The following is an 18,493-nucleotide window of genomic DNA, read 5'->3' on the forward strand; positions in this document are numbered from 1 at the left end:
TTGGGGACATCCTTCCTTTGTGAAAGATGGGCTCAGGAGGTTTATTGGCCTGGAGGCAGAGAGCATAATTTGGGCAGTTATGTGAGCCACTGGGTAGAGCATCAGATTGAGGTTTCAGACTCTTGAGCAAGTTACCATAGTTTAATGAGTTTCTATGTAGCAGCTGAGCTATTGCAAATGTAGGGTAGCACATGCTAATTTAAACTATTTTCACTGGGGCTCAGCTGATGCATGTCAGCCATTAAGCCAAAGTAGCTCAGTCACATGTCTGAAATCTGATTTAAGGAATCTGGGTTCAGCTTGGTTCAGGAAGTGGATCACTAAGTTTTTACTCAGTTAGTAACTTTGTGGGATAACCATTTCATCTTGGGTTTTCTCATGCATTTAAACTGTAGTAGTGGTGCCAGCTCACAAATATGAAATGTTCTGATGGAAATTAATAAGAAGGGAATATTATAAGAGTAGGATGTTTGGATTTTATTGGGTAGAAGTGTGGAGGATGTTGAACTTTGGCAGAATTAAATGCAAGTTTTTATTCTTATCCCTATTAATATTTAAGTAAATCCAGTGTGTTTAAAGAAGTTTTGCTGGTAGGAATGAGGGCAGAATCTTGCCAAAGTGATCTAGCCTTCTATTGGCAAGCACACACAACCTCAGCTGAGATTTATCACATTTCCTGGGAAGTGCTGAGGAAAGGATGGAAAATCAGGAAATGGGAGTTTTATTTACCATTTGCTAACTTTTGGACTTTGAAAAGTATAATGTGTCCCTATCCTGTCAGGAAAGGTGAGAGAACAAATGTTGTTTTTTATTTTTTCCCAATATGGTATACTTTTAATAATTTAATATTGAGAATTTTGTTTTCTCCCTTGTTTGAAATGAAGCTCTCTCCATGGAAGGATTTTATTTTGCATTTGTGTGCTGATCATAATATGTGACACTCCAGATAGCTATTCTATTCAGAGCTGAAAAATATCAAGCTGTTCCTTTAATAGTACCAATAAATATTGTTGTTATTTTTTTTCCACAAAGTGGTACTCTAAGCATTGTGCCAGTTCTTCAAAGACAGATGCTCTCAGAGTTAAAAGAAAAGTATCAGTATTTGCTGGTATACTGTAACTCTTTCAAAACAATTTAAGAATCATTAAATCCTAAATTATTTATGTTTGCACGTCCGTTACAGTACTCTGTTACACTTTTTTAGATTGACAAAATACCTGTATCATCAGAGTTACGAATGCCATGACAACTACTCAAGGGAATAACTCTGTAAAGAAAATGTAAAATAAAACTATAGTACTGTGTACAGTGATTAAATATTTTTGTGATTATTTATTCTAAAGTCATTGGGGTCATTCACATATAAAAATGTTTGATTCAAAAAGTAACATCTTGCTGCAAAAATGATAACTGTATTCTTAAAATAGCACTCTTGGAAATTGCAAAGGACAATGCGTTTCACATTCTCACAGTCCATTTCTTGTCTTGCTTCTCCTCTTACAAAGAGCTTGAGGACAATATACTCACAAACCTCAACAAAAGTCATCTGACATTACTCCTGTGTGCATTTACAGTGAATGATAACATGGAACAGCAGAACAAGATTTGAAACCCTGGATTTGGGGGGGTGTAAATATATTCAGCCTTTGCCTAGATATTCATCAGACTAAAGATTTTCAAAAGAGCTGTGCCAGTCCCCTCAGCTACTGCTTCTGTGCTGGCAGAAGCAGCTGTCTATTACCATTATGCCTGGAGGAAGAGGTGACATTTGCCAGCAACTCCCTTTGTGTCAAACTAATTTTCTACATTCTCTTATTTCATTTGCATAGTCAACTGGTCCTTATGCCTCAAGAAAGTCAGAAAAGCAAGTGAGGAGTAAATTGTTAGAAATGGAGGTGCATGAACAGACATCATTATATTCCCGACAGGTCTGCCAGCTCACAAGAATATAACGCCAGGGAGAGACTCTCTGTACTAACACTTGACAGTGCTAAAATAAAGTAGGCAGCTCCCCCGCTCCCTTGCATTTCAGGAAATCATTGTGCAAATGCAGTGAAATATACTCATAAGCCCTCTCTTCACTGTGATGCCCTTCTGGTGGACAGGGCTTATTGATGTCAGGAGTGCTGGAATGAGTAAGAATTAAGTTATAATGGGCTGCCTGCTTCTATTTTCTTCCCTCCATCTCAATTCTTTCACAGTAATTTAGTCTGAGATTGTCCCAAAAGCGTAGATTAGAAATTCGTCAAAATAACCTGAAATCCTAGAATAGTCTAGATCAGACACTTGTTTTATTGAATACCTTCACAAGCAGGGCTTCAGGATTGTTAGTGCTTTGATCTCTGATGCTTTTTCCTCATCCGTGTCTAGCCTGGCTGTAATGGTAGACTGATGCCTTTGCTGCCCAGGAAAGGTCTGGCAAAGATATTTTCCAGGAGAGGAAGTCTATAATTATGTATGCTGTGCTTACAGCAACCACTCTGAACCACTACTAATGATGCCTCAGATGTTTCTCTGATAGAGTCATCAAGAACCTCTTTCTCATTCTTCTTGAGTAGCTCCATGGACATTTGATAAGTCTTCTGATTCTGATTGTGCCCATGCCTTTGATAGGTACTTCCAGGTTGTTACTTGATGTACTATGGTGTCAGGGTGTGAAAGCTTCTTTTTCTGCTCAAGCCCCATGGCTTTTTATTGAGTTTTGATAAAACTGGTGTTGTGCTGGATGTGGTTTCCTACCTATAAGTGAAATCCAGGCATAGATGAACAGTAGTAAACCAATACTGATGTTGACCTATCAAACAAGGGTCAGTTGCAAGCAGTTATTGAAAAAAAAAAATTCTGTGCCAATGATTTTGGCCTTATTTACTGTTGATGTTGATCACCATGCCACAGCTGGTGCCAGTTTGAAGAAAAAGAGAAAGCATGCTGGGAATCTCTGACAATTTTAACATAGATGATCAGAAAAGTTCCAACAAAGCAAAAATGCTTTGAAATATCTTGCTTTGCTTATAAAATATACTTAATTGAATGGTTTTTTTCAAGAAGGAGAAAGAGGGAAGAAATAAGTAATATTGTGACCTGTGCAAGCTGGCAATCTAGGGAATAGAGCTGTGGCATGGGATGCTGGTGTTCATGGCCTGCTCTTACTTGGAAAGAACTTGGCTTATTGCTCTTGCTCTTAGTCAGGTAATCCATCAATCTGACTTGAATCTAGGGACATAAATTCGCTGTTATCGCTCTCCAGCAGGTTTTTTAAGTAAAAAATGAGTTTGGTGTTGCTGGAATTTGGTGTAATTGAAGAAGGTAAGAGAGATTACTTTGAAAACAGGCACTGTTTCTCATTCAGTCATGACAATGTTCTTCAACAAGATGACTGATAATGAAATGTATGTGCAGCATATTGCCTTTATCTAGTCGATATGTTCAAGCTAATCACAGTGCATGCAGAACTCTGGGTATATTATGCAAAAACTCAGCAGCACCTCACTTACAGATGATCTATACATCCTCATCAAAATTTAGGCTCTCCGGTTGTTTGTAAGATTTATAGACTTTTTTTAAAGCTTGGTAAAGGTGATGTAACATCTCATCACATTTTGGTCATGTTGTCTCTAAAAGACCTATCAGGTGCTCAGTGCTTTTAAAAAATGTGCCTTCATGGTTAGGAGGATGAACTGGCAAATAGCAGTTCTGACTACGGATGCTTTTTTAAAAAAGCACTGGTTAAACCTGTAGTTCTGTGAATGAATGTAGATAGCCCTCAGTCTTAGGCAGGATATGATAATCCCAAGTGGCGTTAGTGGTTTGGGACCTTTTTGGACTGTTATGCCGGTGTAGGAACCACCCTGAACAGCTTTTTTCTCCCAGTAAGCACAAGCCAATTTCATGTGCCTACATACCATTCTGCAAGTGAGCCTCCATAGTGACCAGGGAACCTAAAATTGAAGCCATATGGAAACTTACTGTGCATATTAAATTGCATGCAGCAGTGTTAACAATGTTTTGATTTGTGGCTGCAAGTAATAAATGAATTACATTAATTTTGTAGCTGCAAGCTAATTTATCCAGAATTATTTTTTAATAACCAGCATCATGTTCACTGGTAAGATTTAAATACATTTAGGAAAAAGTCTGAAGATCTATTATTAAAAAAAAAAAAAAAAAAAAAAAAAAAAGTTAACTGCTAATTTGAGACTGAGTTTATTTTCTCTAGATATTTAGAAGTAAATTGTCACAGAGCAATGGAGTGAACTGGAGACCAGATTTCCTGTACATGATGCAGAAACTAGGGTAAATCACAGATGAAATGGACAAACCAAGCAAAAACTTTGTTTTGTCTATTACTACCTTCACACATACTGGCCTGCAGAAGAGAAGGAACAGATATAGCATTGAACTAGGATATCTGAGCAAAGATATCTCTCCTTGTGTGCAGTCTTTCCCTGCCAATAACTCATCCTTTTTGAAGGAGAAGTTTCTTCCCAGGCAACTTACTGGCAACTTTAAGAAGTCAGAGTGAGTGTATGCTTGTAGTCTGGGACTGCCAGAAGTGTGTGTGGTCCCATATAAAATATCTTCTCTTATGCCTTGATATACTAATAACATAATTAATATATTAAAACTAATTCTGTAGTGGTTTTTTTGCCCAGAAGAATGCTAAATTTGAAGGGAGGACACACCCCAACATATGGATGGCAAAAAGTTAAGGGAATATTCTTGTTATGCATCAATTGGGTTTATATTTCATGGGATTTGTAATGTTTTTTCTATGTATCATGTGATCTGTCCTTGCCCAGCAGCGCCCATCCCCCACACTGAAATGTAACATAATTGTTCCCCTCCCGCGTATCCCTTATTGGGTGGTGCCTCCACGTCTGGCCTCTGAGCCCTGCCCCCTGGGGGAAAAAGCCACGATGGGGGAGGGGCCAGGTCTCTCTGGCATCAGCGAGACCGGGGAAGGTCTCCAGCAAGCAGAGCAGGACTTGAGAATAAAAGCTGTAATATCCCACCCGGTGCCAGAGAGCAGACTCTTACTTTTGCCATCGGCGGCCATCTGATCACGTGGGGAAGACTACAACTGGCGTGCAACGTGCGGCTTGAACCCACAAAAGGTTCCTAAAAAGCTGGAAGAACCACTTGGGGAGCACGCGGCTGAGGAATCCCACGCAGAGACACAGATCCGTCAGGCTTGGCTTTCGCTGTGGAGTCTCCAAAACACAGGACTCTACAGGCCAGGGCTGCAGTTTTCTCCTTTGGACTCAAAAATCCCATTGGAGTGCTGGGAAGAAGCCCCCCCGAATGGCAAGCTGTTACAGGGAAGGTGACCACATGCTTGTGGAAATATGACCCTGGGAACTGAGACTGGAAGCTCTTTTTGCACCAAAAAGGGTCAGTCTCAGGCAAAAGGAGTGATTGGGAAAGAAATGAAAGGAACGCTGGAATTTTGGTGAGTACCACTTTCGGTTTTCTAAGGGAAAATTTTTTCAGAGGCGATTTCCTCAGGGAAAAGGGGTTTTTTTCTTTCCGGGAAGGTTTTTGCTTTCAGAGTAAACCTTCAAAGTGCTTTTGGCAGCCTGGGGGGTGGAAAAGGAAACTGTTTCCCCTTTTTGGCTTTTTTTCTCTCCAGCAAGGTTTTTTTCCTTTCAGTTTCTCAGTCACAATAAAGAGGACACAAAACCTCAAAATCTGAGCCAAAAATGGGTGCAAAACTGTCTGTGTCTCAAAAGAGAGTCTATTGCAATATTTTATATACCTTGGATAATGACAAGACTCATTATTCAAAGAAACAGCTGAAAAAATTAACTCTGTGGTTGTTTTCTCAGTTTCCACATTTATCATTAGAGCAAATAAGCTCCCCAGAATTCTGGGAGGCTATAACAAAAAAAATAGTTGAATCTGGCTCCTCTAATAATAAAGAAGATGCAAATTTTGCTTTTTATAGCTTAAAAATTAAGTTTGCATTGCAAAAGCAAAATAAAAAGGAAAAAAAGCCAGGTCTTTGTGAATTTTCCCCAGCTTGTACCTTTGCAGGCAGTCCGAGTGCTCAAACCTTCCATCTTAGTGGTCCCCAGGTGGGGGGGGGTCACAAGATGGAGGGGATTCCTTTGTCCAAAATGGCCGAAGCCATGTGCTCCCAAGCCATGAGGAGTCTCTCCCTTTGTCCCTCCTTCCCACAATCCCTTCTCCCCAAACCCCTCTTTCCCTTCAGTGCCACCCCCAGCACTGCCCTCTCCTCTGACTCTGCCCCCTACCCTCAAACCTCCGCCCTCCGACTCCTCTCCGTGTGACTCAAGCCTCCAGCCCCTCCCTGCCCCTGGTGCCCATGGTTTCTCTGCCCACAGTCCCGGTTCCCACGCCCCGGAGGGAGGCAGGGGGGGAGCCGGGAACCCAGAAGCAGGAAGCAATCCCAGTTTTTCTGCCACCCCTTTCACATATCAACAATCAAAAAGAGGGAGTGCAGTCCACAGTAATTGGGACCCCTTCCCACAACAGGTGATTCAGGGTTTATGCAAAGCTCAGGCCAAATTCAAGTATGAAAGAGAATAGTTTTGCAACTGTTTAAAAGCAAGTTTAGCAAGAAATACTACAGTTTCCTTTGACCTCCAAAAAGGTTTGCTTCCGGAGCTTTGGCAAAATCATGAGACAGCTGTTGATAATAAGAATCTGTCAATTCATTTAGCAACCCAGCCCGATAAGTCTTTCCAACCTTACAGTAAAATAAAGCAGCTTCCATCAGAACATTTAGTAATATTTGTGGAGCGGCTAACCCAAGCTACTGAGTTACAGGTTAAGAATGAAGGAGTCCAGGAACAGGTCCTGGAGGAGATGGCTCAGGCCGATGCAGACAAACAGTGCAAGGCAGCTATCCTCAGCCTGTCCACAGAACCAGCTCCAACTTTACATGACATGCTCCAGGTGTGTGCCAGAAAGATTCCCTTCATAAAAGCTCATCAAAACCATAGTTCCAGAGTCAAGCCGTCACAAAAAGCTGCTGCTGCAGACACCGTGCTTCCTGTGCCTGTGCCACGGCCACTGCCCAAGAACAACGTGTCTCCTGTGCGATCAGGCTGGACATTGGGCATGTTAATGCCCTTTGAAGAAGCAATTTTTGGACTTTTGGGACAATGGGGGTGGGAGGTCTCAAAGGTCTAAAGGGAATTTTTCAAAGAAACTAGAAAATGTAAATGTTAAACTAAATAATCCTGCTTTAACCAGTTCTGCCTTTCAGCAAAAGTCACCGGATATGATAGTAAAGGATCCAGTGACCAAAGAAACAAAAAGTCCTCATGATCAGGTCACCTGGGGTTGTGGGTCCGCCTATGTGTCCACTTCTCCAGATCTCAAGTGGGTGCCAGCTGAGTGGGTGAAACCTTTCATCCCTAAAATTGCAAAACCCCCGGCAGAGGGCCCACAAGTGGCCAGTGCTGCCTGGAGGAGGAGAAAGTGCCGAACCTTTCTAATTATCTTTATTATCTAATTATCTAATTATCTAATTATCATTATTCCTTAATTCCTAAAGTGTTTTTCTAAACAGTTTGCACTAAAGGTCATTTTTCTTTTGCAACTTTAAAGGTACTCAAGGTCCAAACTCTGAGCATCTCCCATGAACCGAGCCTTCCTCCTTCTTAATTTAATAAGAAAAGGGGAAATGTTGTAATGCATCAATTGGGTTTATATTTCATGGGATTTGTAATGTTTTTTCTATGTATCATGTGATCTGTCCTTGCCCAGCAGTGCCCATCCTCCACACGGAAATGTAACCTAACCCTGTTCCCCTCCCGCGTATCCCTTATTGGGTGGTGCCTCCGGGTTCGGTCTCTGGGCCCTGCCCCCTGGGGGGAAAAGCCATGACAGGGGCGGGGCCAGGTCTCTCTGGCATCAGCGAGTCACCAGGAAAGGTCTCCAGCAAGCAGAGCAGGACTTGAGAATAAAAGCTGTAATAGCCCACCCGGTGCCAGAGAGCAGACTCTTACTTTTGCCATCGGCAGCCGTCTAGTCATGTGGGGAAAACTACAGAATATGACCACAGTATCAGTGAGATACTGCACTCAAGCAATATGTACTGTTAATCACTCATGGAGGCCACTAGGTATATCTTGAATGAAGAGCTTTTCCATAAGGCTGTGCCTGTGTTAGCGACCATTACTCATGGCACAGTCACCATTTTACAGAATGTGCTGACATCTGTGTGAGTACCCGAGGGTACAGGGAACGTGTGGCTGAGTAAGATGTGGGTGTATTGTACAGCAGCATAATATCCTCTAGGGCATTTTTGCAGGCTCAGCTGTTCGAAGTGGCTGTAAATGCAGCACAAATGCTGAAGTAACTGTTATGGGGTATATAACTTGCTGTGTGAAGCAACCAGCGTATTCAAAAAGGGGGTGGACAGAGCTGTATTTGGGACATATTGTCCAGGCAAAGCAGACTGGCACCCCAGCTCACATATAATATGTCTTTCTCTGAGGAGGTAATTAGCTGAATTTGTTGTGACCACAAACTTGCTTTCTCCTCACAGAAGTTTCCTCACCTGTGTTTCTGCTGGTTGCTGCAGTGCATCTTGCATTGAATTATTACTCTATCCACTAGGAAAGATGTTGTCATATTTCTGGTGGTGTCTATTCACGTCCTGCATCACTTGTTACATTAGGCCTGTGTTTCTGTGGCTGCAATATGTGCCATTCTGATTTCTGGGCTTAGTTACCTTCAGATTCTCCTATAGTGAGAGTGTGAGATGAGGCAGAGGGACAGGCTTAGCCTTTTAGCTAGGCTTCTATTTAACTGAATAAGGGAAAAACTGAGACTGTAGTAAGGATATGAATATATGAAATTTAGAAGTAGTGGGAACATGATGGTTATGGCTAATTTGAATCAATCAACAGAAAATTTGTGTATCTGAACACCTGACAACTTGTGGCCATACATATTGAATGGCTATTCACTCACTGTCTTATTACATTAATAAATTTTCTGGTATTTTGGCATCAAAATAATTATAACTACATGCACTCAAATTATTTTCCCCGCTTTCTGGTGGAAATCTGCAAAATCTGTCTCAATGGGTGTAGGTATGTCTCTATATGTAAACTGATGGGTGTGAAATAAAATGGTTATTATATCTATTGTGGGGAAAGTATTTACTTTTCTAAAGTAATGCCTGTTACCAAGACAAAGATGCTAAGCCCAAAACCAGCTCTCCTTGTAAATTCAGAAGGAAAGGACTTTTCATCATGGCTGACATGAACTCTCCTTTAGAATTTGGGAACGTAATCTCAATTGCTTAATTATTGACATTATCAGGAGTTCTGTTTCTGGTGTTCTCCATGCCTAAACAATGCTTTTTGTTCCTACAGGAGCTTCTCCCAGTGCGGGGCAAATATCAGCTACCATTCATGTGGGCCTCTCCCTGGATTCTGAGGAGGATCCTGTCAGAGTCTCTTTGTTTGCAAGCAGTCTGCCCGACAGAAATGTCATTTCAGTTGCATCTAAACATTATGCATCTGCTCATGCGTCTGTATATAAATAACATTGTGGATAAGGCTATGCCTATCTTTCCATGTGATTTAGACTCCAATCTGGTCTATGCTGAATTCCAACAGAACAAGAGTGGATCCAAGTCCTAATGTTCCTGCTTTCAAGAGTACAAAATTTATGATATAATCTGTGGTTTAGCCTGTGTTCTCTATCTGTACAAGGACCTCCAATTCAGCTGATTAATAGATTTTGCATTTGCAAACAGAATGTCCAAGCACTTCAGAATTAATGACATTTTACATGTGGGCGTTCTTATAGATCAGGAAATGTCATCAGTTTGAAAAATATGATTTCATGTATTAATCAATTAAAAAAAATATACTAAGAGGAGGGAAAACCCTCAGACCTGCTTAGCAATGTTCTACAGAAGTGCAACCTCCCCCCACCCCAGAGTATCAGTAAGTACAATGTTTGAAAGAGTGGGGTGAGGATAAGAATATACTGTATATCCTATAAGAATGAACAATCGTAAACATCACTTTTTTTTCCAGCAAATATTTTTTAGCCTCCTGAAGTAGTGCAGATTTTCAGCTACAACCAGATATATTCTACATACATGGTGTAGAATTAAGTCATGCAAGAATAGAATTAAATAATGCAAGTAACGCAGTAACAGGGATAAATGCGTAAGTGTAAGGAGCAAGTGACTAGGAAACAGCCAAAAGAAAATGGTGTTTTGGGGAAGTAGGGGGAGGAAATCTCTTTACCATTCTGTAATAACCTTTGCAGCTGTTGTAAAATCAAAGCCAGTTGTGAGTCATAGGGAGTCCACACTATAGGCATTAAAAAAACAAAACCAAAACCAAACCAAAATAAAACAACCCCCCCAAAAAACAACAAAAAAAGCCATTTCCCCCCAGAAGTCTTTTGCTAGCAAAATTCCCTCTCTCTTTTCCTAGATCATTCTTGCACATCAAATTGCCTCTCTCTTTTCCTAGCTCATTCTTGCACATCCTCTGAGATGAGGGAGAAAACTCTGCAGGAAAACATGCTATCCTTTCAGCATAACGTAGAAGAATTTTGTGAGATTACTTGCTCTGGTCTAATTGTGTGGTTGAGAAGGCTTGGGAGTGTGATTCTGCATAACAGCCCTGTGTACTGTTGTTAGATTTGTATCAGTGAGATATGACAGGTCTGCTCTCGAGATTCTGAAGTGGCACAGTGCCAGCTGTTCACCATGCTGATCTGTGTCTCTCCAGAGCAAAATCAAAACCTGCTGCCATGGTTCAGCTCTGGGTCAGACCCACAGGCAGATTACTGAGGGCTGTTTTTTTTTGTTTGTTTCTTCTTAATTTGAAAATTGCTGATTTTGTAAAGGAAGCTGCTTTCCTGGCAATTCAGCCTAAAGCAACACTGTATCTGCTACTAATACATCAAAGGATGAAGGATTTTGGTACTAGAATGAAATCTGCTTTGACCTTGTGACCATAAAATATAAGCACAGTTAAGCCAGATTCACAGTCTGATAAGCAAAACCATGCAAAGACTTTTTAGTTTTGCTTTTGCAAGGAAAGATTCTGCCATGTATTACACTGGGATTTCATTCATCTTTATTGATGGCATTTCACTTAATTGCTGCCATTTGAGAGCCCTATAGGCAAGGTAGAGAAAGAAGAATGAATTAGGGATAAAAATAGGAGAGGGAATTGCTAGTATAGAAAAAAAAAATCCCATCATGTTTGTGCTTGTGCAATCTCCATACATTTTAAAAATCTTTGTAGAAATAGCTATGGAATGAAAAAATGTTGACAGTCCCGAAGGGACCATAGTCAGGATGTATCCTAAAACACGGATATCTCTACTGTAATTCAGAAAAGGTTTGAGATCTCCAATGAGGTTTGGAAAAGCAGTGGCTGCCCCTCCCTCTGTTTTTGTGCTCTCACTGGGATTTGTAGGACTGGGACTTGGGTCACTGGTTCTCTGGAGGAGGTTTTTCTTGGCATGGGGTTAAGTGGTATCACCTAGTACTACCCAGTGTATCCTGCTCAGTGATTACTGATGAGTCCAGTGTTGCAGAGGAAAAGGTGCTAACACTACAGTACACTGTTATTCCTCCTGGCCCTTTTTACAATTCAGGCACATCTCTGTCTTCAACAAGACTGGAACATTAAGTTTAGTTTATTTCCCAGTACTTTTATTAGTTAAAAAAAAAAAATAAAAATCCCTGCCTTCTTTGACACATCTGGATAACTTTTTAATGCTCTCATATTAAAAATAGATATTAGGTCAGATGGATGATTAATCTGAACCAGTACAGCTATTCTTAAATAACTAGCATGTTTTTAATACCATAAAAAAACACAGTGCTTTTTTAAAAATCACACTAAAATGTTACTCTGGGCAATTATAAATGGCAAAGAGTTCCACTGTGTAACAAAGCCACAAATGAAATAGCTCTTCTGCCAGCTTTGGGGTTCCCATCTCTAAAACGGACAGAAGGTTTCAATATTTTTGTGCTAAAGGACATGGAATAATAGAAATTTCTTACTGAATTTTTCTGAAGCAGTTACTATTTTACATAATTCTGTCCTCAAGAAACTGAAGCCAGTGAAGAGGAGAACAAGACACACAAAACTGAGGAATTTGTTTGTTTATTTGTTTGTTTGTTTGTTTTTTCTGTATGAAAGGGATTGAAAGAAAAAAAAAGTCAAAAAGTGGAGAAAATGAGTAAGAAACTCTTTTATTCCTGTGATTTTAAAGGACCAGACCTTTATAAGTACTTAGATTTTTTCCTTAAAATAGAGCATCTTCAAAGGCTTTTATAAAACATGTCAGAGCTTGGAACAACTTTTTATTCTGTGACTGGCCAGTGAGGGAGTACAGAAATATTTGTTGTGTGCATAAAAGAAGATATGCAAGAGAGCCTGCTCTTGAGGGACTTTCCTACCTCCATATCTCTAAATAATCTATACCCTCCTGGAAAGAGAATGTTGGAGGGTTTTATGCCGTCTCAGTATTTTCCTATTACTTGTTCCATTATCTATTGTGGAGTGACTTTCCAACTTGCAATGCCTTGAGCAAGCATGGTTCTTGCCTTGAGCTACCAGAGGGGGAATCTGGCTGCAAACTGCCTCCCCATCTGTCATGGAGTGAATGAGAGAAATCTGAACTGACAGGGATTTTATTCCCCTTTTTCTTTGTCTCTGCTGCCAGAAGTGGAAACAGGAACTGGCCCATGAGTCATTAAGTTAATACAGGGCCACAGAGTTGAAGACCCCCAGATTACAGAGCCTGAAGACTTAACACCCCTTGGGTTCTTGCTAGATGTGTTGCAGTAGGCATTTCTTTCCCTTGGTGCAGGACTTAAAGCTGCCTTCTCACACCACTCTCAACTTATGCAAAGACCCTCCCCCATGCAGCGAGGCAGTACTGAAGTACTTGGTGAGATTTCAGGCTCCTAGAAGAGGATTCTCTTAGTAAAATTGGTTAGATAAATTTGCAGCTAATGCTCAATGGAGGTATTTGCCCCACCACAAATGATCCCCTGTTTCTGGGCCCTCTTGCCTACAGCTTCTTGTTATGTATTATTATTCCTCAGTGTGCCCAAGATTGTGTGCTTTCACCTCATCGACTGGCTTCTTCCCCCTTCTCCCTCCCATCACCTTTCCATGCCTTGCCAAATATCAGCTAATTATGAGGAACAGCAAATGCAATATATTTTATAGTCTTCTTTTTTTCCCCAAATCACTCCTATATTCAGTGCCGAGCACCTGGGGATGCTTTTGAGCTGACCGTCATCACCATCACTTTTCATCCCAGCTTGTCTGTGCCTTCCATGCCTGACCCTGAGGAAACAGAGGATGATCTTGAGCCAAATCACTGAAATTTGGCCCAAGACTCTGCTCCGAAAAATGCCATTTTGGTGTCATATTTGTGCCTAGAGAGGATATTTGTTGAACAAAATCCTATGATTGTCCCTCTACCCCCGCAAACCTGAAATCAGTTAGACCCTGATACAAACTTCGGGACATGTTACCCGTTTCATTTCGGGGCAGCCTGGTCTTGCTTGGAAGAGATGAACTTCAAGCTATGGTTGTCCCAAGGGGGCTACAATGTTTGGCAGGGCAGAATGTTTACAATAAGTCTTGCTTGTGACATTAGGCAAATTATCAGGAGAAATTGGTCCATCCCCTCTTTGTCCAGCTCCTCTCAAGTGAGGCTCTGAGATTGATGTGCCATTACATCTCTAACAACCCAGACTATGATTCAGCCAGGAGCTTCCAACTTGCATGTGAAATTTGCATTTTTTATACAGCTTTTAAAAAAGTCTTCCCTCCTCATTCAGAGCAGAGTACTTTTGCATGTCAGACACCTCCTGTTTATCCATTATAATAAAGAGGTTTTGCTCATTCAGAGGTTTAAAGACTGTTGGCTTTTAGATCAATGGCTCATTCATTTTGTCACTCACGAGCTTATAGATAAATAGCTATAGCTGGTTAGAGAACAACTGAGGCTCAGCTAAGCTCAACTCTTTTAAGATGAGCAGGACTGTGCAGACTTCTGTAGCTGCTGAACTAATGTGGGTTGCATACACATCTGTAGTTTACTGGTGCTGTTTTTTCAGTCAACACTAAATTTAGCAATGTCCAGGAATTTTTTTCTCTGAAGTTTTTATATTTCTCATGCTCCAGCCCATGAGCCAGAGCTGCAGAAGCAGCTAGTGTTCTGTGTGTTAGCTCAGGGCCATTCCCCATATGAAATTTGGCATTTCATTGAGATATAAACTTACTTTCTTCCCATAACCTGTGTTTCATATAGCACACAGCTCTTTATGTGGTATTTTGAATCTACTGCATCACAAATACATCCTTCTGAAAATAGCATGAGGTTCACCCTGGTAATCCTTGACTTCCAGCTCCAGACTTGAGTATTATGAGTGTCCTGGGAAGAAAGATGTGCAAGACCAAAAGCAGCTGTATACTATGAAATAAGCACCAGACACAATACAGCATCACAGCTAATAGATGTATTTTAAAAGTGTAAACATCTATCTTTAATTGCATTTTAAGTACGTAGTGAGAAACCACAGTTATACATTTTTATAATGAACCTTTACATCTGAAGTCATAATAATACAAAAAAAAAAAAGTGCTGATTATATATGGCCAAAATAACTGAGGCAAAATTTTGACAACATCTTCTAAATATGATCATGTGGCCCCTGTCAGCAACACTTTAAAGTCAGGGTGAATAATGTCAATGACAATCACTGTTTTTCCTTAGTTTACCAAAAACCAACAACCCAAAAATGATTTTTTTTTTTTTTTTTTTTTGTTTGTTTGCCTTTTAGTTTTTGCATAGCTTTCAATATTGCTGCCCTCTCACCTCTGCATATTGCAAGCTCATATCAGTTCTGGATAATTACTTTTAAGTTCTTAATACTTTTAATCCATTTCTCCTTGAATACATAATATATATTTTCTACCAATTATAAATACATAATTTTTATTAATCTGATTTCATTAACATGCAGTTGTATAATTACTATACAATCAAAATAGACTGACTTTACACAGTGTGTATGCTTTTATTTCAGTAATATTGTTCAGACACACTGCTCAACAAACCAAACAAATAGGGAAATAAAAAGTTAAAAAGGAAGAAGACCTCTGGGAGGAAACATATTCTCACAGTGATTACAGACAAAAAAAAAAAAAATACTTATAATAAAATGTTTATTTGTTAACACATAGAGTTTATTTTGTTAACACATAGAAAATCGTCACAATAGTTGAAACACACTTTAGGAACTAGTAAACATTTTAACTAGAATTGTGCAGTGCCCGATTACATGGTGCCCAAACATCTGCTTGCTCTTAATTAGATGGGGAGGTGAATGACCACTGTTTATTTTAATTTTCCTCATTAATTATGAAAAACTGCATTCAATTCATCCTGTATGGTGAGAGACTGGTTGCGCAGATGTAAGTCATAAGGGAAGTGGCTCTCTGTAGGCAACCTGAACATCGAGCTCTGCCCAAGGGGACCACCCCTGGGTGGCACTGCACAGTAATGCATGCCGTAATTGTAATTTTTGCCATAGTCCAAGCTTTCCTCTTGCTTCAGGGAAAATATCCCATTATAGTTAATTGGGGGAGGACTTAAGGGACCTTCAAACTGTGGGCTGGCACACTCAGGGGAAGTGCTTTCATAGAAGGACTCGTAAGCACTGCAGTAATTGTATGGTTTCATTGACTTAGAGTTGTCAAGAGTCCCATGCCCTGTGGGGGTGCCAAGCTCCGGGCTGTGGTAGGGAGGATAGAACGTGGAGTAGGGTGTGCGAGTATGATGGGCACCTTCACCTGCCTGGCCCATTAGGAAACTTCTGGCATTCAGCTGCAGGCATCCTGCCACCAAGTTTGTAGTTGGCTGAGACAGACCCTTGCACAAGTTTTGGACAAAGGTGAGCAGGTCAGGTCTCTTGCCAATTCGAAGTATTTCAGAAAGAGCCCAAATATAGTTCTTGGCCAGTCTTAAAGTTTCTATTTTGGACAGTTTTTGTGTTTTAGAATAACAAGGGACCACTTTCCTTAAATTGTCCAGAGCATCGTTAAGGCCGTGCATACGGTTCCTCTCTCGAGCATTGGCTTCTTGACGTCTGAATTTAATCCTTTCCATCCTTATCTTGCTTGTCTTTTTTTTTCTAAGACCTCTTCGCTTTGGCAAGCCATTCTCATCCTCATCTTCTCTCTCTTCCTCTTCCTCTTCTTTTTCTGTGTCTTCTCCAGGAGATCTTTTAATATTCTTTCCTCGGAGGATGATCTGCTTTGAAAAGCTTTCTGGGTTCTTCATTTGCTTTTGGTCATCACTTTCTCTGGGAAACTTTCTACACATCTGGGATTCTGGCATTACAACAGACTCATCAAATGGTAGTGTTAACATGGTTCTATAATCTTAAGTTACCTGAAAGAACGCCAGCACAATATTTAAATATTTCCATTTTTAAAGTTTCCCGACTCACACAGACAGCCTCATGCACCTTATTTGTGTCTGTGTGTAAGCTCTTTGTATAAGAGAGAGTGTGTGTATATAAATGCTCAATCTATAGTTTTTGAATAAAATGGCAGTTGCAAATGCCCACTTTTTAAAAATTAATAGCTGTTGAGAATTCTAAAATCCTTTGAAACATTTGACCCTGCAACTGAAAAGCCACATTTCTCACAGATAAATATGGACTAATTTGATATTTTAGATGTACAATTAGCTTCCTGCACATATATTTTATTTTTAAACAAAGCCTTCAAACTCTCACCATGATGGAATTCAAAGAAATGCAAAACATGACAAAGCAATACAGAAATTTCATTAATTCAAATTGCCCTAGGTGGAAAAATGAGGAGAGGGAATGCAGTTTTAAAATTGGAAAAGTGCCATATCTCTACTACCTGATGGTACATATTTTAAAATTGCTTTTTGACTTATACTTCAAAATTGTGGGGTTTTCCCCTCCACATTTCTTCCCCTACGTATCAAGATACTAAACTTTAGTAAGTTACAGTGGCTGAGAAAGAAAAAAAGAAAAAAAAAAAAGGAATATAGTCCCCCAATCACTCAGCTAGTAATATAATTCAAAACAAAGCACTTTTCCAAGTTACTTGTATTAAAATAACATACTAATTATTTCATATTAAGACAGAAATCAGAATTATTTAACCCTAAATATATTCAGATTAGAGTTAGGAAATAAAATTCCCCTACCCTTTTTTCCCACTTTTTCTAGTAAAAATTCCATCCGATATTATCTGTTTAGTTAGACTCAACCTATTTGCTTTTTTATTTGCCTTTTTCCTTTTCTTTTTTCTTTTTTTTTTTTTTTGTTTTGTTTTGTTTGTTTTGTTTTGTTTTGTTTTTTTCCATCAATGGGTGGGGGGGAGGTGAAAAATTCCCTGCACGCTATAGCAGTGTTTATGTTCTGCGAGGCTCAGATGTCTTCCTCCAGCTCTTGGCTGACAGGAGCGGTCTGTAGATTGTGACTGTAATCCTGCACGTGTGCTCAGAATCCAGCCTGGAAAGGAAAAATAATTTCCTTTTCCCAATTTCTTTGCTTTTGTTTGCAGTTTGGGAACAGCAAAAGCTTGTATCCCATGGACTTCAAAGAGACAAGCAAAGTAAATGCAGGGACTTTTTAACAGAATAAAATTAAACAAAAACCCCAGTCAAAGACTAACTCTATCAGTATTGTCTACACACTTGCAGTATTACATAAAAGCAATGGAAGTTTGTAATTGCATCTGAAGAATAAAATGCTAGAAGTTATTAGACAGAAAACAGCATACACAAAATACAAGACAATGATACTGTATCTTTAAACACTTGCATGCACACCCAACACCAATTGAAATATATCTTTATTTGTATTACCTTAGCTTTTTATTTCATTCAACAATCAGTTTTCATTTTTTGCCTTCCAAATCTTTTCAGTCTGAATGTCGCATCGTCTGCTGGAGTCTAGATCTGTGTATATCTGCACTATCTCATTGATCTCTAAAAAGTGACATTGATGCCAACTGCCAGAGCTGGTACCCATGCCATCTGCTAGTGACGTCACAGGGCAGAGAAAACCACGTGAGCCTTTCTCCTGGGACCTTCATTCTGCACTGATCATCTGGCATCCCTCTAAGTGGGTACCAGCATTCATGTACCAACACAGAAGGTTAGACCGATTAAAAAAAAAAAAAAGAAAAAAGAAAAAAAAAATTCTGCACCAGCATTTCACATACAGTAGGTGTATTTCCACTGTAGTTGCTTCTTTTTAGCAGTCTAAGTGCATGGATAGACGTGCCAGAATTTGGTGCTATCCCTGCCTATAGGTACAGCTGCCCTCTGGTTGTTAATATGGCATTGTTTGTATGAGAAATGCTGTCCTGTATTGATATGAGTCCCTCCAGTGCACCTGGTACCCAGGGACAAAAAAGAAAAGGCAAGGAAAGGAAGGCAGCGATGGAGAAGTAATGCTAGT

At 40.0% G+C, this 18,493-nt stretch overlaps 1 protein-coding gene across 2 annotated transcripts; it reads right to left on the reverse strand.

Annotated features, from left to right (window-relative positions):
* Window positions 1–14,824: 14,824 nt before the first annotated feature.
* On the reverse strand, window positions 14,825–18,074 carry NEUROD6 (neuronal differentiation 6). Of its 2 annotated transcripts, none has more exons than XM_040055864.2 (2): window positions 17,896–18,074; window positions 14,825–16,437 (listed from the first exon to the last, which is right to left on the reverse strand). In XM_040055864.2, the coding sequence occupies exon 2, from the start codon at window positions 16,414–16,416 to the stop codon at window positions 15,400–15,402; it is 1,017 nt and encodes a 338-aa protein (XP_039911798.1). In that variant the 5' UTR covers window positions 16,417–16,437; window positions 17,896–18,074; the 3' UTR covers window positions 14,825–15,399. The 2 variants fall into 2 exon arrangements, with proteins under 2 accessions (XP_039911798.1, XP_039911788.1); XM_040055854.2 differs by having other exon boundaries at window positions 14,825–17,539.
* Window positions 18,075–18,493: the final 419 nt, after the last annotated feature.

The sequence above is a fragment of the Hirundo rustica genome, chromosome 1 (genome assembly GCF_015227805.2).
Source record: "Hirundo rustica isolate bHirRus1 chromosome 1, bHirRus1.pri.v3, whole genome shotgun sequence".
NCBI classification, from domain to species: domain Eukaryota; kingdom Metazoa; phylum Chordata; class Aves; order Passeriformes; family Hirundinidae; genus Hirundo; species Hirundo rustica.